The sequence below is a fragment of the Oncorhynchus clarkii genome, chromosome 9 (genome assembly GCF_045791955.1).
Source record: "Oncorhynchus clarkii lewisi isolate Uvic-CL-2024 chromosome 9, UVic_Ocla_1.0, whole genome shotgun sequence".
Classification (NCBI taxonomy): domain Eukaryota; kingdom Metazoa; phylum Chordata; class Actinopteri; order Salmoniformes; family Salmonidae; genus Oncorhynchus; species Oncorhynchus clarkii.
The window spans coordinates 9,618,974-9,637,885 of NC_092155.1; the positions used below are offsets into that span (position 1 = coordinate 9,618,974).

General features: G+C 41.5%; 1 protein-coding gene across 1 annotated transcript; it reads right to left on the bottom strand.

Annotated features, from left to right (window-relative positions):
• Positions 1-200: 200 nt before the first annotated feature.
• Positions 201-17,962, bottom strand: LOC139415823 (uncharacterized). The gene is made up of 6 exons (XM_071163950.1): positions 17,702-17,962; positions 13,414-13,682; positions 5,587-5,596; positions 4,274-4,444; positions 1,522-2,004; positions 201-1,017 (listed from the first exon to the last, which is right to left on the bottom strand). Exons 1-6 carry the CDS (start codon positions 17,871-17,873, stop codon positions 263-265), a joined length of 1,860 nt encoding a protein of 619 aa, XP_071020051.1. The 5' UTR covers positions 17,874-17,962; the 3' UTR covers positions 201-262.
• Between the last annotated feature and the right edge of the window lie 950 nt (positions 17,963-18,912).

The following is an 18,912-nucleotide window of genomic DNA, read 5'->3' on the forward strand; positions in this document are numbered from 1 at the left end:
GTTCCGACTTCAAAAAGCACTAGAACACAATCATGTCACACTTGCGACTTCCTTCCTTGTTTTTTTTCTTACACACAATACAGAACATCACACAAACATCCACAACATCACCCCTGCCCAGACCCACCTGCGCACACTCCCATCTCCAGGGCCCGCATCACTCTCCGTCACATGGCCTCAAACTGCACCATTTTGTTTCTCTCCATTGCCCCACACACACCGTCAACATTTAGATCATAAAAGCATTTGAATTGCAACTTCCTTATTGGGAAGTTTTCCACTTCGGATGTGCACGTGAATGCCCCAATAGTTTTCTTGCTTTGTGGATGTTTTTAACATGCATAAACAGATTACTCTTCACACTGAAACTTTTCCCACAGTCGCCACAACTAAATGGTTTCTCTCCTGTGTGAGTCAGTGTATGATTGTTTAGGGTCTTCTTGTGTCTGAATCTTTTCCCACAGTCTCCACAACTAAACGGTTTCTCTCCTGTGTGAGTCCGTATATGTTCGGTTAGAGTGTGCTTGCGACTGAAGCTTTTCCCACAGTCGCCACAGCTAAAAGGTTTCTCTCCTGTGTGAGTCCGTATATGTTCAATTAGGTTCCCCTTCTGACTGAAGCTTTTCCCACAGTCGCCACAGCTAAATTGTTTCTCTCCTGTGTGAATCAGTTTATGTCTGTTTAGGGTCTTCTTGAGACTGAAGCCTTTCCCACAATCACCACAGCTAAAATATTTCTCTCCAGCGTGAGTCCTCATGTGCCTGGAAAGATCTTTTTTGAGTTTAAAGAACTTGCTACAAATGGAACAGGTGCAGAGTTTCTCTACGTGGCAGAGTCGGACATGGGCCTTCAGTTTACAGGTGGAGTTGTAGCGTTTCTTGCAGAAGCGGCATTCACTGAGTCTCTTCCTGGTGAGAGTCATATGTCTCTGCAGGTCAGCTTTCAGAGCAAACGTTTTACCACAGTCACGGCAGTGGTGAGTTTTTATAGACGTGGTGCTGAGTTTGGAACAGTGTTTCTCCAATGGTGGACTGGGAACCAATGGTGGACTGGGATCCAATGGTGGGCTGGGATCCAATGGTGGGCTGGGATCCAATGGTGGGCTGGGATCCAATGGTGGACTGGGATCCAATGGTGGACTGGGATCCAATGGTGGACTGGGATCCAATGGTGGACTGGGATCCAATGGTGGGCTGGGATCCAATGGTGGGCTGGGATCCAATGGTGGACTGGGATCCAATGGTGGACTGGGATCCAATGGTGGACTGGGATCCAATGGTGGACTGGGATCCAATGGTGGACTGGGATCCAATTGTGGACTGGGATCCAATGGTGGGCTGGGATCCAATGGTGGGCTGGGATCCAATGGTGGACTGGGATCCAATGGTGCACTGGGATCCAATGGTGGGCTGGGATCCAAAGGCGGGCTGGGATCCAATGGTGGACTGGGATCCAATGGTGGGCTGGGATCCAATGATGGGCTGGGATCTAATGGTGGGCTGGGATCCAAAGGTGGGCTGGGATCCAATGGTGGACTGGGATCCAATGGTGGACTGGGATCCAATGGTGGACTGCAGTCAAGTCCTACTGTGTCGCTGCTTACAGCTGAACTGTGTCTGGAGGCATTGTTTTGATTATCTGGAGGGTCACAGGGAATGTTGAGACCCTTAATGTGGGTCACAGTGACAAAAGGTTTGAGATCCACTGGTTTAGAGTCACTCTCTCTGTTCTCCACAGTCTGGGTTTGGGGAAGAGTTAAGGACCAAAGTGGGTCCTCCGGATCACATTCACTTTTCACGCAGGAAGGAGTAAATTGGAACTCTATGATATTAGGCTCCACCCCTTGAAGCTGCTCTTCCTCCTGACTGGTCCTGACTTCCTCCTGTTCCTCTTTAATCTGTTTGGTCTCTGGGTCCTTCTGTCCCAGACTGGGGCTCCACTCCTGCTCACAGTGCTGCTGCTCAGGGGGAACCTCCTCTTCAGAGACAGAGAGCTGCAGGAAGTCTGGAGGGAATAAGAGGAGGAGCAGACATTATTTATGTACCACGTAATTAAATTTAACACTAATCATACAGGTGAATTTTAGATCTCTATGATTTTAAATATCAAATGGCTTTATTGGCATGGATGTCTATGATCTACACAGCCTGGAGACATGCTTGAGTCCAGCTAGGTATATGCTCTTCTTAACACAACCCATGTAAGACTTAGGTTCTCATTCCTACTATGGAACTCACTGTGGCTAATGTGTACAAAAGTCCTGACACTCTGTCTAACCCTTAATAACCGTTGTGTTCAATACGGTTTTGGAAACCTTAGGAACTCAACTGTCATAGCAACCCAAAATAATATACACCGATGCTGTTTTACCACAGATTCCCTTAGAGGTGTTTAAGTGTTGCACATTGACCTGAACTATAACACTCCCTGAGCGAATGGAAACAAAGAGTGGGATCAAAAACAAGCATTGGCTTGAATCATTTGTTTGGTTATTTTTGGACGATTCTGAAGTTCAGTTTTTAGGTTTCCAAAAAAAACGTATCACAATCAAGAATCAATTGTTTTTTTAAGATAGAGCTGAGACGCAGAGTTTTATTTTTTTAAATGTATGCCAAACAAAAAACGATTAATTCCAAAGTTAAACAAACTCTTTGCACAAGGACTACTTTTAAAAATGTCCACTGAACATTTTACAAAAACATATTTTACTGGAAGAACAGTGCAGAATGACGGTCAAATCTCTGTGTGTTTTTTATGTGACCCAAGTTTTCTAAAAACTGAGTCAAGATTCAAAGATGTCTGCAGAAAGAACGGGATGTCAGCTATGATATTACACCTCGAGTAAAAAAAAAAAAAAACTACACTGAAGAGGAGTGGGACAACATTCCACAGGCCACAATCAACAGCCTGATCAACGCTATACAAAGTAGATGTGTCACGCTGCATGAGGCAAATTGGTGGCCACACCAGATACTGACTGGTTTTCTGATCCACACCCCTACCATTTTTAAAAAGGTATCTGTGACCAACAGATGCACATCTCTGAAAATCCATAGATTAGGGCCTAATGAGTTTATTTCAGTTGACTGATTTCCTTATATGAATTGTTACTCTGTAAAATCTTTGAAATTGTTGCAGTTTGCGAATTTATGTTTTTGTTCAGTGTATATTTAAGTTGACCCTGAAGTGGATTAACACCTGATAACAGAATGACAGTCACTGAATGACATCATGGGTCCCTGATCTTGTACTACACAGAAATGCATGGAAATATTATGGATTCCGTAACAGAATGACACTTTTAAGCACTTCATAAATCATAAACAAACACAATAATTAATTGGTAGGTCCAAATATAGTTCTTACTTCTGTAAACGTTCATTAACCTTCCTCATGAGGGAGAGAAATTAGAAAACTATCTTAAAGATCCACCGAGCTCCAAAAGTATTGGGACAGTGACAATGTTTTTTTGTTTGTTTTGGCTCTGTACTCCAGCACTTGAAATGATACCATGAGGTTAAAGGGAACAAAAGTATTGGGACAAATTCACTTCGATGTGTATTAATCAAATTCACTTACATGTGGTATTAATGTGGTCAAAACTGAGCCAAAACAACAACGAAAATGTGTTACTGTCCCAATACTATTGGAGCTAACTGTATGTGGGGTTTTTGTAACAATAACAAGACACTAGGTTATGCTCTTAAAAACTCACATTAGGCAAATCATTTCTGCAAAATGAAAAATAAATGTTGAAATGAGTTGGCCTTCCTTAGTGGTCTTAACTTCAGTATTATTGTGTTTTGAGGTATTTCTTATATATTTGCCTGGTAGATGTTTAAGACCACTTTTCCATTTATTTATTTTTAACCAGAAATCAAAGCCTTTGCTTATTCCTAAAAAATGTTAAAACATGTGTCTATGCCTTTATTAATATATAAACATTTGACATGCTTCTATGAATTTCACATGTTGGTGGTCATGGGTCCTTTAACTTGGAAATGGCCTTTGACCATTAACCCTCAGCTGATCAAAAGAAAGATTTAATATCTCCAGTGAAATTGCGTCGGCGTCAGAATGACGAAGCCAACCAGTTATATGCTATTTCAATACGTTTTTCGTGACACACAACTTTTAAATGATGCACGGGTGGATCTTACATTAAATAGCTTAGCTAACTGTTCTTTCAAATTGATTCACAGTGACTCACTTTAGCCAAACAGTTTATAAATAAAGTATAACTATAGCTAGCTATCAGTATCTAAATACGAACCTATTCTACATAGTTGTATCTCCGGTGTCCTCCGCAGCAGTCTCCGTAGCCGATCATTCTCCTCCTGGTACTCCACTACCGTTTTCTCAACTGCACCGAAAATCTCCACAGCAGCCGCCGTTAAACGCTCATTTAAAAACACACGAAACAACTGTAGTTTAGACATTTTCAGTCAAATGGGAGTTGGGTAACGTTACCCAACTTAGTTCAGTCAGTATGTCTTTCTTTACTTCACACAAGGAATGCAAAATCAAAACCAAGTCTTCTCCAATCCTATTTCCGTGTTCTAGTCAAATAATACTTTTAAAAATGTTCTCCTTGGTTGTAGCGAACACGGAAAAGAACAATAGCGCCGCCAGCTGGATTGGGGCAGCCTACAAACCAGTAGAAACTGGTTTAGGATCATCAGGAGTCGACTTTATAACATTATACAATATTAAATAAATATCATGAAATCTGATGAAACATACTCTAGGACAAGAGCAAGGAGACCTTTTCTGAAATTGTATTTGATGTATCAATCACATCAGTCCAAACATTTTCTCATCAGCATGACAGAAATGACAAAACAGAGGAATTTATTTTCTAATGATGTGAGAACATCAACGGACTTTGAACAGCAGACCAGTGCGTTTCCTCCAATACTCTGTACTGTTTAATCATTACATCAGCCTTTCCTTCTAGTTCTCTGCTGCCAATGACTGAAACAAACTGCAAAAATCACTGAAGCTGGAGACTCATATCTCCCTCACTAGCTTTAAGCATCAGCTGTCAGAGCAGCTCACAGATCACTGCACCTGTACATAGCCCATCTGTAAATAGCCCATCTAACTACCTCATCCCCATACTGTATTTATTTATTTATCTTGCTCCTTTGCACCCCAGTATCTCAACTTGCACATTCATCTTTTGCACATCTATCACTCCAGTGTTTTAATTGCTATATTGTAATTACTTTGCCACTATGGCCTATTTATTGCCTTTACCTCCCTTAATCTTACCTCATCTGCACACACTGTATATACACTTTTCTACTGTATTATTGTCTGTATGTTTGTTTATTCCATATGTAACTCTGTGTTGTTGTATGTGTCGAACTGCGTTGCTTTATCTTAGCCAGGTCGCAGTTGTAAATGAGAACTTGTTCTCAACTAGCCTACCTGGTTAAATAAAGGTGTTCTCAACTGGCCTACCTGGTTAAATAAAGGTGAAATAAAATCAATAATATTTTAAAAATATTTTTTATTTACATTGACCTTTTAGTCATTTGGCAGACAGTTTTATCCAAAGCGACTTACAGTAAGTTCATTCATCTAAAGATAGCTAGGTGAGACAACCACATATCAAATAAAATACAATTGTATTTCTCACATGCGCTGAATACAACAGGTGTAGTAGACCTCACAGTGAAATGCTGAATACAACAGGGGTAGTAGACCTTACAGTGAAATGCTGAATACAACAGGTGTAGTAGACCTCACAGTGAAATGCTGAATACAACAGGTGTAGTAGACCTTACAGTGAAATGCTGAATACAACAGGTGTAGTAGACCTTAGTGAAATGCTGAATACAACAGGTGTAGTAGACCTCACAGTGAAATGCTGAATACAACAGGTGTAGTAGACCTCACAGTGAAATGCTGAATACAACAGGTGTAGTAGACCTCACAGTGAAATGCTGAATACAATAGGTGTAGTAGACCTCACAGTGAAATGCTGAATACAACAGGTGTAGTAGACCTCACAGTGAAATGCTGAATACAACAGGTGTAGTAGACCTCACAGTGAAATGCTGAATACAACAGGTGTAGTAGACCTCACAGTGAAATGCTGAATACAACAGGTGTAGTAGACCTTACAGTGAAATGCTGAATACAACAGGTGTAGTAGACCTTAGTGAAATGCTGAATACAACAGGTGTAGTAGACCTCACAGTAAAATGCTGAATACAACAGGTGTAGTAGACCTTACAGTGAAATGCTGAATACAACAGGTGTAGTAGACCTCACAGTGAAATGCTGAATACAATAGGTGTAGTAGACCTTACAGTGAAATGCTGAATACAACAGGTGTAGAACTCACAGTGAAATGCTGAATACAACAGGTGTAGTAGACCTCACAGTAAAATGCTGAATACAATAGGTGTAGTAGACCTTACAGTGAAATGCTGAATACAACAGGTGTAGAACTCACAGTGAAATGCTGAATACAACAGGTGTAGTAGACCTCACAGTGAAATGCTGAATACAACAGGTGTAGAACTCACAGTAAAATGCTGAATACAATAGGTGTAGTAGACCTTACAGTGAAATGCTGAATACAACAGGTGTAGAACTCACAGTAAAATGCTGAATACAATAGGTGTAGTAGACCTTACAGTGAAATGCTGAATACAACAGGTGTAGTAGACCTTACAGTGAAATGCTGAATACAACAGGTGTAGTAGACCTTACAGTGAAATGCTGAATACAACAGGTGTAGTAGACCTCACAGTGAAATGCTGAATACAACAGGTGTAGTAGACCTTACAGTGAAATGCTGAATACAACAGGTGTAGTAGACCTCACAGTGAAATGCTGAATACAACAGGTGTAGTAGACCTCCCAGTGAAATGCTGAATACAACAGGTGTAGTAGACCTCACAGTGAAATGCTGAATACAACAGGTGTAGTAGACCTCACAGTGAAATGCTGAATACAACAGGTGTAGTAGACCTCACAGTGAAATGCTGAATACAACAGGTGTAGTAGACCTTACAGTGAAATGCTGAATACAACAGGTGTAGTAGACCTTACAGTGAAATGCTGAATACAACAGGTGTAGTAGACCTCACAGTGAAATGCTGAATACAACAGGTGTAGTAGACCTCACAGTGAAATGCTGAATACAACAGGTGTAGTAGACCTCACAGTGAAATGCTGAATACAACAGGTGTAGTAGACCTCACAGTGAAATGCTGAATACAACAGGTGTAGTAGACCTTACAGTGAAATGCTGAATACAACAGGTGTAGTAGACCTTACAGTGAAATTATGAATACAACAGGTGTAGTAGACCTTACAGTGAAATGCTGAATACAACAGGTGTAGTAGACCTTACAGTGAAATGCTGAATACAACAGGTGTAGTAGACCTCACAGTGAAATGCTGAATACAACAGGTGTAGTAGACCTTACAGTGAAATTATGAATACAACAGGTGTAGTAGACCTCACAGGGAAATGCTGAATACAACAGGTGTAGTAGACCTTACAGTGAAATGCTGAATACAACAGGTGTAGTGGACCTTACAGTGAAATGCTGAATACAACAGGTGTAGTAGACCTTACAGTTGAAGAAATAGAGTTACGAAAATATTTACTAAATAAAATAAACTAAAGTAAAAAATAAAAAGTAAGGATCTGGGAATCTTTTCAGTCTCCTGAGGGGGAAAAGGTGTTCTTGTGCCCTCTTCACAACTGTCTTGGTGTGTGACGTGGACACCAAGGAACTTGAAACTCTCGACCCGCTCCACTACAGCCCCGTCGATGTTAATGATGCCTGTTCGGCCCTCCTTTCCTGTAGTCCACGATCATCTCCTATTTCTTGCTCACATTGAGGGAGGTCAGAGACTGTTGTTTCATCAGAAAACTTAATGATGGTGTTGGAGTCGTGCTTGGCCATGCAGTCATGGGTGAACAGGGAGTACAGGAGGGGACTGAGCACGCACCCCTGAGGGGCCCCGGTGTTGAGGATCAGCGTGGCAGATGTGTTGTTCACTACCCTTACCACGTGGGGGCGGCCCGTCAGGAAGTCCAGGATCCAGTTGCAGAGGTAGGTGTTTAGTCCCAAGGTCCTTAGCTTAGTGATGAGCTTTGTGGGCACTATGGTGTTGAACGCTGAGCTGTAGTCAATGAACAGCATTCTCACATAGGTGTTCCTTTTGTCCAGGTGGGAAAGGGCAGTGTGGAGTGTGATTGAGATTGCGTCATCTGTGGATCTGTTGGGGCAGTATGTGAAATGGAGTGGGTCAAGGGTTTCCACGATGATGGTTTTGATGTGAGCCACGACCAGCCTCTCAAAGCACTGTCATGGCTACCGACGTGAGTGCTACGGTGTGGTAGTCATTTAGTCAAGTTACATTTGCATTCTTGGGCACAGGGACTATGCTGGTCTGCTTGAAACATGTAGTTATTACAGACTTGGTCAGGGAGAGGTTGAAAATGTCAGTGAAGACACTTGCCAGTTGGTCCGCACATGCTCTGAGTACACGTCCTGGTAATCTGTCTGGCCCAGCAGCCTTGTGAATGTTGACCTGTTTAAAGGTCTTGCTCACATCGGCTGCGGAGAGCGTGATCACACAGTTTTCCAGAACAGCTGGTGCTCTCATGCATGTTTCAGTGTTATTTCCTCAAGACAGAAGTTATCAGCAAAGTCAGTGCTACTAGAAAAAGACAAGCGCAATATATGTATATATATATATACAGTGGGGCAAAAAAGTATTCAGTCAGCCACCAATTGTGCAAGTTCTCCCACTTAAAAAGATGAGAGAGGCCTGTAATTTTCATCATAGGTACACTTCAACTATGACAGACAAAATGAGGAAAAAAAGTAAATCACATTGTAGGATTTTTAATGAATTTATTTGCAAATTATGGTGGAAAATAAGTATTTGGTCAATAACAAAAGTTTATCTCAATACTTTGTTATATACCCTTTGTTGGCAATGACAGAGGTCAAACGTTTTCTGTAAGTCTTCACAAGGTTTTCACACACTGTTGCTGGTATTTTGGCCCATTCCTCCATGCAGATCTCCTCTAGAGCAGTGATGTTTTGGGGCTCTTGCTGGGCAACACGGACTTTCAACTCCCTCCAAAGATTTTCTATGGGGTTGAGATCTGGAGACTGGCTAAGTCACTCCAGAAGCCACTCCTTCGTTGCCCGGGCGGTGTGTTTGGGATCATTGTCATGCTGAAAGACCCAGCCACGTTTCATCTTCAATGCCCTTCCTTGCATTGTAGGCTTTGTTACTTTGGTCCCAGCTCTCTGCAGGTCATTCACTAGGTCCCCCCGTGTGGTTCTGGGATTTTTGCTCACCGTTTTTGCTTGTGATCATTTTGACCCCACGGGGTGAGATCTTGCGTGGAGCCCCAGATTGAGGGAGATTATCAGTGGTCTTGTATGTCTTCCATTTCCTAATAATTGCTCCCACAGTTGATTTCTTCAAACCAAGCTGCTTACCTATTGCAGATCCAGTCTTCCCAGCCTGGTGCAGCTCTACAATTTTGTTTCTGGTGTCCTTTGACAGCTCTTTGGTCTTGGCCATAGTGGAGTTTGGAGTGTGACTGTTTGAGGTTGTGGACATGTGTATTTTATACTGATAACAAGTTCAAACAGGTGCCATTAATACAGGTAACGAGTGGAGGACAGAGGAGCCTCTTAAAGAAGAAGTTACAGGTCTGTGAGAGCCAGAAATTTTGCTTGTTTGTAGGTGACCAAATACTTATTTTCCACCATAATTTGCAAATAAATTCATTAAAAATCCTACAATGTGATTTTCTGGATTTTTTTTTCTAATTTTGTCTGTCGTTCCCATAGCAACGATTAAAACATTCCCAAACCAGAAACCGTGGATTGATGGCAGCATTCGCGTGAAACTGAATGCGCAAACCACTGCTTTTAACCAGGGAAAGGTGACCGGAAACATGACCGAATACAAACAGTGTAGCTATTCCCTCCGCAAGGCAATCAAACAAGCTAAGCGTCAGTATAGAGACAAAGTAGAGTCGCAATTCAACGGCTCAGACACAAGAGGTATGTGGTAGGGTCTACAGTCAATCACGGATTACAAAAAGAAAACCAGCCCCGTCACGGACCAGGATGTCTTGCTCCCAGACAGACTAAACAACTTTTTTGCCCGCTTTGAGGACAATACAGTGCCACTGACACGGCCCGCAACCAAAACATGCGGACTCTCCTTCACTGCAGCCGATGTGAGTAAAACATTTAAACGTGTTAACCCTCGCAAGGCTGCAGGCCCAGACGGCATCCCCAGCCACGCCCTCAGAGCATGCGCAGACCAGCTGGCTGGTGTGTTTACGGACATATTCAATCAATCCTTATCCCAGTCTGCTGTTCCCACATGCTTCAAGAGGGCCACCATTGTTCCTGTTCCCAAGAAAGCTAAGGTAACTTAGCCAAACGGCTACCGCCCTGTACTTCCGTCATCATGAAGTGCTTTGAGAGACTAGTCAAGGACCATAACACCTCCACCCTACCTGACACCCTAGACCCACTCCAATTTGCTTACCGCCCCAAATAGGTCCACAGACAATGCAATCTCAACCACACTGCACACTGCCCTAACCCCGCTGGACAAGAGGAATACCTATGTGAGAATGCTGTTCATCGACTACAGCTCGGCATTTAACACCATTAGTACCCTCCTGTACTCCCTGTTTACCCACGACTACGTGGCCATGCACGCCTCCAACTCAATCATCAAGTTTGCGGACGACACTACAGTGGTAGGCTTGATTACCAACAACGACGAGACGGCCTACAGGGAGAAGGTGAGGGCCCTCGGAGTGTGGTGTCAGGAAAATAACCTCACACTCAACGTCAACAAAACTAAGGAGATGATTGTGGACTTCAGGAAACAGCAGAGGGAGCACCCCCCTATCCACATCAATGGGACAGTAGTGGAGAGGGTAGTAAGTTTTAAGTTCCTCGGCGTACACATCACAGACAAACTGAATTGGTCCACCCACACAGACAGCATCGTGAAGAAGGCGCAGCAGCGCCTCTTCAACCTCAGGAAATTTGGCTTGTCACCAAAAGCACTCACAAACTTCTACAGATGCACAATCGAGAGCATCCTGTCGGGCTGTATCACCGCCTGATATGGCAACTGCTCCGCCCACAATCGTAAGGCTCTCCAGAGGGTAGTGAGGTCTACACAACGCATCACCGGGGGCAAACTACCTGCCCTCCAGGACACCTACACCACCCGATGTCACAGGAATGCCATAAAGATCAACAAGGACAACAACCACCCGAGCCACTGCCTGTTCACCCCGCTATCATCCAGAAGGCGAGGTCAGTACAGGTGCATCAAAGCAGGGACCGAGAGACTGAAAAACAGCTTCTATCTCAAGGCCATCAGACTGTTAAACAGCCACCACTAACATTGAGTGGCTGCTGCCAACACACTGACTCAACTCCAGCCACTTTAATAATGGGAATTGATGGAAATTGATGTAAAATATATCACTAGCCACTTTAAACAATGCTACTTAATATAATGTTTACATACCCTGCATTATTAATCTTATATGTACAGTGCCTTGCGAAAGTATTCGGCCCCCTTGAACTTTGCGACCTTTTGCCACATTTCAGGCTTCAAACATAAAGATATGTATATCTTGTGTATGTATACTGTATTTTTTTGTGAAGAATCAACAACAAGTGGGACACAATCATGAAGTGGAACGACATTTATTGGATATTTCAAACTTTTTTAACAAATCAAAAACTGAAAAATTGGGCGCTAAACTAAAGAATGCAGTAATAAGGAGATTTTACAAATAATTTTATTGAGTTGGGACTGAAAAACACTGTAGTATACTTAAAACCGAGTTTGCACTTCTACAAAGTGTACTTACGAGGTGTCGATTATAAATCATTACTTCCCAAAAGATTCAAAACAATATCATGAATAAGCAGCATTAGGTCAAAATGGATGAGAAATACTTTTGGACCGATGGAAGGAAGATATATTCTGGAAAGTAAATATTTTTTCCATGTATCAATAACCACTCTCTCATCAGCTGGGAGACATTCTAAATCAAAAGGCCCAGGAATTCCTGTTTTTAATAACGTGAAAACATCAGACAGAACAGCAGACCTGTGAGCTTCCTACCATTCACTGTTTAATCATTACATCATCAATTGAATCAAATCAAACTTTATTCACATAAAATGTTGAAAAACACAACGTGCTTTTAAATATACCTTTATCTGAAACCCTCAGTGTGAATGATCCTCCTTTCCTACGAGGTGTCCACATCCTTGCATATTCCTCATCAGCTGACAGAACATGTCTTGTCAACTGAATTTTCCAAAGGTGGACTCCAATCAAGTTGCAGAAACATCAAGGATGATCATTGGAAAAAGGATGCACCCAAACTCAATTTTATAATCATATAGCAAAGGGTCTGAATACTTTATGTAAATAAGTTATTTAAAAATATTTTTAAAATATGTGAAAAAAATGATAAAAAACAGTTTTCACTGTCAATATGGGGTATTGTGTGTAGATTGCTGAGGGCATTTTTTTATTTAATCAAATCTAGAATAAGGTTGTAATGTAAGAAAATGTGGAAAAAGTCAAGGGGTCTGAATACTTTCCAAATTCACTGTAAGTCAGTTTATGCCTCCTTAGGTCCATCTTATGATTGAAGCCTTTCCCACAGTCACCACAAATAGAAGTGTATCATCCTGTGTCTCTATGTCAACAGTTAGGTTCCCCTTGACACCGAAGCTTTTCCCACAGTCACCACAGCTAAACGGTTTAGACAGTTTCAGATCTATATCAGTTTCTGCATGGTTAGGTTCTGCTTGAGACCGACACTTCTCCTGTGTGAGTCTGTAAATGTGCAGTTAGGTGCTCCTTGCGAATGAAGCCTTTACCGCAGTCACCACAGCTAAATGGTTTCTCTCCCGTGTGAGTCAGTATGTGTCTCATTAGGTCCCCTTTCTGGCTGAAGCTTTTACTGCAAAAAAAACATCTAAACGGTTTCTCTCCTGTGTGAGTCAGTTTATGCATGGTTAGGGTCCCCTTCTGACTGAAGCTTTTCCCACAGTCACCACAGCTAAATGGTTTCTCTCCTGTGTGAATCCTCATGTGCCTGGACAGATGTCCTTTTTGTTTGAAGGTCTTCCCACAAAAGGGCCATGTGCAGGTTTCCCCCATTGGTGGGTTCAGATCCAATGGTGGGCTGCTGTCAAGTCCTACTGGGTTTCTACTTACAGCAGAGCTGTGGCTGCAGGCAATGTTCTGATTATCTGGAGGATCACAGGGAATGTCAAGACACTTTAGGTGGTTCACAGTGACAAAAGGTTTGCGATCTACTGGTTTAGAGTCTCTCTCTCTGCCCTTCACAGTCTGGGTTTGGGGAAGAGTCAAGGACCAAAGTGGGTCCTCCTGATCACATTCACTTTTCACACCTGAAGGAGTGAAATCGAACTCTATGATATCAGGCTCCAGACCTTGAAGCTGCTCTTCCTCCTGACTGGTCCTGACTTCCTCCTGTTTCTCTTTAATCTGTGTGGTCTCTGGGTCCTCCTGCCCCCGACTGGGGCTCCACTCCTGCTCACAGTGCTGCTGCTCAGGAGGAACCTCCTCTTCAGAGACAGAGATCTGCAGGGAGTCTGGAGGGAAGGAGCAGAAATTTGAATCAAACAGATGAATTCAAGATATCTATGATCTATACAGCCTAGCAGATAGCTAGGGCCAGCTTCTAGACAGAGACTGTATTCTATACAGCCTAGCAGATAGCTAGGGCCAGCTTCTAGACAGAGACTAGGTACCAGTTTATTTATCCAACATTCCACTCCCTGTACTCCATGTCATTTTCCAAAAAGACTGGCCTTTCTGCCATCTTCCAATATGAACATTCTATCATTAATGAGCTCGAGGAGAACATAGTATTTATTCCTGATTCAACAATCCTCACAGCTATCCTCCAATCACAACGATTATGCAAATATTGGAACTCACTTCTTTTTTTTCCTCTCCAGAGAACATGCCAGTATCTGGTTGCTAAGCAACCGTTTTGTTCATCCAAAGGAAACAGTCTTAAAGTTGCTAGCTTACATCTCAAACTAAATACATACTGCAAACCCAATCACAAAACGTCTTAGCTTTGATTTTAAGCCTCAAAATACAAAAAAGATAATCAAGGACAACAACCATGCGAGCCACTTCCTGTTCACCCCGCTATCATCCAGAAGGCGAGGTCAGTGCAGGTGCATCAAAGCAGGGACCGAGAGACTGAAAAACAGCTTCTATCTCAAGACTGTTAAACAGCAATCACTAACAGAGAGAGGCTGCTGCCAACATACAGACTAAAACCTCTGGCCACTTTAATGGACATAATAAAAGGTATCACTAGTCACTTTAAATATCACCACTTTAATTACTCATCTCATATGTATATACTGTACTCTATACCATCTACTGCATCTTGCCTATGTCGCATGGCCATCGCTCATCCATATATTTATATGTACATATTCTTATTCATCCCTTTACATATTTTTATTGATTTATTTCACCTTTATTTAACCAGGTAGGCCAGTTGAGAACACCTTTATTTAACCAGGTAGGCCAGTTGAGAACACCTTTATTTAACCAGGTAGGCCAGTTGAGAACACCTTTATTTAACCAGGTAGGCCAGTTGAGAACACCTTTATTTAACCAGGTAGGCAAGTTGAGAACAAGTTCTCATTCGCAACTGCGACCTGGCCAAGATAAAGCAAAGCAGTTCGACACAAACAACAACACAGAGTTACACGTGGAGTAAACAAACATACAATCAATAATAGAGTAGGAAAATCTATATACAGTATGAGCAAATGAGGTCGGATAAGAGATGTAAGGAAATAAATAGGCCATGGTGGCAAAGTAATTACAATATAGCAATTAAAACACTGGAATGGTAGGATGTGCAGAGGATGAATGTGCAAGTTGAGATACTGGGGTGCAAAGGAGCAGAATAAAGAAATAAATATAGTATGGCCAAAACAGTCAAACACTACATCTAAACATGAATCGATTCACAATTCCGGGACAGATCTAGAGACATAAATCCCACTCCTTTCATAGGACATCAAAATAATTTCACGAATGCAAAGCACACACTTCCTCTACACTGTTTTAACAATTTCAGCCGACAGCATTTTTTTTCAGTGACAACAAGTTCAAACTTATAAACTTATCCACTTACCCATCATCCCAAGGGCCTTATGCCCTTGGGGGAATCCCCATCGCCATCTTGGCGGGTGGTCCAAATCATTAGCCAAGCAAGGGAAGTTTGCAACGTAAGCCCCTTAGTTCTCTTTTTTTAGTCGAGTTTGCGTGTGTACAATTATGTTTACTCCAGGGCCTGAAACTCGCCATAATTCAATTTGGCGACGATTGTACATCCGCTAAGAACGGTCAGCGAAAACTTCTCCATTGTTTTTAAGTTAATGTACAAGTGTAAATAAAAACGAATGCAAATTGGTTTGAAATTGTGCTACTAATGCACATGACGGCACAAACACACCTCGTAAAAAGTCAATGTTTTGTTTGGTTATCTTTTGGAAATTGTAGAAATACACATTTTCCTTCAGAAGTTCTAGCTAGTTATCTAATTCATTTGCTAGCTATCATACAGTATGCGTATATTAATATTTCTGTATTTAATAAGTAGACATTCACTCAATTGACTAGCGCATATAAAGCACCCACATGCTTGTGGCTGAAAACACAATCATCACGGGATGAACCAGTGACGAATTTCCGGCCAAGGGTGGTCCATTTAAAAATAATTTCTCGGTGAGACAAATTGTAAATGCAGTGTTTTAAAAAAAACTTAGTTATAAGGAATTCTTATCACTTTACAAGGTGCCTGTAACACCTAAAGATTTTGCAATTGTTTTAGATGCCATTCCCTCAGGTGTTGCTTTATTATTCAGGAACGTGTCAAGACCTGACCCTCAGAGCCTAACTTCTATTGACCCTGTTGACTCATCAGTAGGAAAGATTTGCTTCTCTTTTGGTCCAGTCAACAACAGAGCGATACGAACCTTGTTTCAGCAGGAAGTTGTATATCTAATGTCCTGCCTTATTGGAATGGATTTATTGATAATATCTGTTGGGAAAAAAGTTTGGATGTTGCCACACACATACCTACTTGTGAACAAAATTAAGGAAGTTTCCTTTAAAAAATGTCATAAATATTATCCTGCCAACCACTATATGAAGACGTTTAAGGAAAACATCAACTCAAATTGCTCCTTTTGTAATGACCACCCAGAAACAGTTGTGCATCTTTTTTGGCATTGTATTCATTGAAGGAAACTGTTGCAAGACATCAGTAGATTTATAATTCAACAGATTTATGAAGAGTTTACACTATTGTGGAGAGATGTACTGCTTGGATTATTTTACCTACGATAGAAATAAGCTGAAACAAATTTTATGTAATTCATTTCATTATTCTTTTGGACAAATTTCATATTCACAAATGTAAATTTACAAACAAAACACATTCTCTTACCCTACAAAAACAAATTGAACTGTATTTTAAGACAATTAAATACTCTACTAACAAAAAAGCTGTTAGAATTGTAAGTGCCTGTATGTCCCTTATTAAGGTCCTTGTGTAATGTGATAGTATCCCCCCTGCCCCCGCCCCTAGACCCCCTAGTCCAATTGTCCTTTTATATTATTTATATATATATATATACACACACACACACACACACACACACACACTTGTATTCCCACGTGTACTTCCTGTATTGATTTGTTGTTAATAGATTTTTTAAATAATTTCTTCCTCCCTCGCCCTGTAAGCGTATACTCGTCAGACGTCATGAAACGTCATCAGAAGTGTCCACTTAATTTGAGGGCTGAGGGAATTAGGGTGTGTCTTAAGTGTTTGGGCAGCAGCCTCTGCCTTCCGTCTCTTTTCCGTAAACACGCGTTGTAACAATGAGGGGGTTCGATTAATCTCACCCAGGTGCCCAAGCAAAGTCGGCTCAAAATAAGTGACATAATTAAAGCATGTGTTGTTGGCTAATTAGTAAGATTATGTGATTGATTTTGATTTTTAAAAAAGCTACCTTCACAATGAAAACTAATTAGAAAACGCAAAAATTTATTTTTACGGAAAATATGTTGTATGTTTCTGAACGATGCACCATCCTACATTGTCGACAAAATGACCGAGCAGTGTCTTTGCCCGGTTCAATAACTCCCTCATGGAGATATGGCTTTGTGAAAACATTAACCCTATAAAAAGTTATCGATTTAACATCGTGTATTTCTCGATAATATGAAAGATAAGGTCGTTCGACTTACAAAACCGTACCGCAAGTGATGCGTGTTAATGTTCCTGAACTCCACTTACTGAGAGTCACGATTAAAAGGCTACATAGCCACAGGTATAAGAATGATTAGAACGGGTGTCCCTATTCAAGTCAATTATGCTATAATGTTTGGATGGCGGCCATTACGAGTGTACACATAGGAGCACAACAGGAAGAATATCCAGCAATCTGTGCTGTGATTTGTTGAATAAACTCTAATGACATTACAACAAATGCATCCCCATTGCATGAGCCGCATCAGTTACAAGCCCGTTCTATTCATTCTTATTTCTATGTTCATAGTTACGTACCTATTCTCGATAACGTTAGTGGTATCTCTGGTGTGATCCGCAGCAGTCTCCGTAGCCGATCATTCTCCTCCTGGTACTCCACTACCGTTTTCTCAACTGCCCCGACAATCTCCACAACAGCCGCCGTTAAGCGCTCATTTAGAAACACACTCAACAACTGTAGTTTAGTCATTGTCAGTCGAATGAGAGTTGGGTAGCCTATTTAGTATTGTCAGTGGGTCTTTCTTTACTACACACAGGGAACGTTGAAAATAAAAACAAGTCGTCTCCAATCCTACTTCCGTGCTCTAGTCAAGGAATTTTAGAAAATGCATTTTATTCTAGTGGGTGGTGGGCCTAGAAATGCACAACAGGCGCCGCCAGCTGGATGGGAGTTTACTACTGTGTAAGGCGGCCTATAGACCCCTAGTAAAGGGAAACAATAACCACGCTTAGACAAACAGTGGTTATCATACAGGTGCGGCCAAATATATTGGCACCTTTGCACTGTTCTTAAATAATGACCTATTCCTAAAATAAATTGAAATTGAAAAAAAAACTTTGGTCTCCACACATTACTGTATTGTCAACATTGCAGAACAATTTTTCTTTGGGGAGGGACTTGAATTGACCCTTAGGTCTTTAAGTGTCCTTAAGTGGACACAACTTATTGAATCACTGCAGTTTCTGTGGCACATAGTGATAAATTATATTCTTTAAAGCTGGAATCCTTAATGGTGAAACTGCCACTTTTGTTTGGGATATTATACCAACAAAGAAGTTTACAGCAAACAACGAACACAGTTTTTTCTCTCCCTCTGACATCACTGCACGCTTCGATAGAACAGAAGAATATGTTCTGCACAGGAGGTTGGTGGCACCTTAATTGGGGAGGACGGACTCGTAATGGCTGGAGCGGAATCAGTTCCAGTTATTTATTATGAGCCATCCACTGATGTACTGCAATTTGTTTTTCCCACGCTGCTCATTTACATTTAGTCAACAAAACAAAAACGCTAACAATGGCGCTGAGGTGAACAGTGGCACTGTTTCGCCTAATGTGGATTCTGTCTTTAATAAGTCAGTGAGGTTGATGCTGTCAGAGACAGATTGAAACGGTTTATCGTGGTGAAAAAAAGTAGATCTCGTTGTGATTTAGTAGACCCTGGTGTGATATAAAGACACATGTCAGGCTTGCCTAACGACTCACCTTGAGTTGAATTCCTCTGCTC

What these genes read in the sequence shown, in the direction of transcription:
- LOC139415823 (XM_071163950.1), bottom strand. Translation starts at nt 17,873, where the DNA reads ATGACTAAACTACAGTTGTTGAGTGTGTTTCTAAATGAGCGCTTAACG. An exon ending in ACTAACGTTATCGAGAATAG is followed by an intron (nt 13,683 to 17,701) that starts GTACGTAACTAT and finishes CCTTCCCTCCAG; the next exon opens with ACTCCCTGCAGATCTCTGTC. An exon ending in TCCCAGTCCACCATTGGATC is followed by an intron (nt 1,018 to 1,521) that starts CCAGCCCACCTT and finishes CACCATTGGAGA; the next exon opens with AACACTGTTCCAAACTCAGC.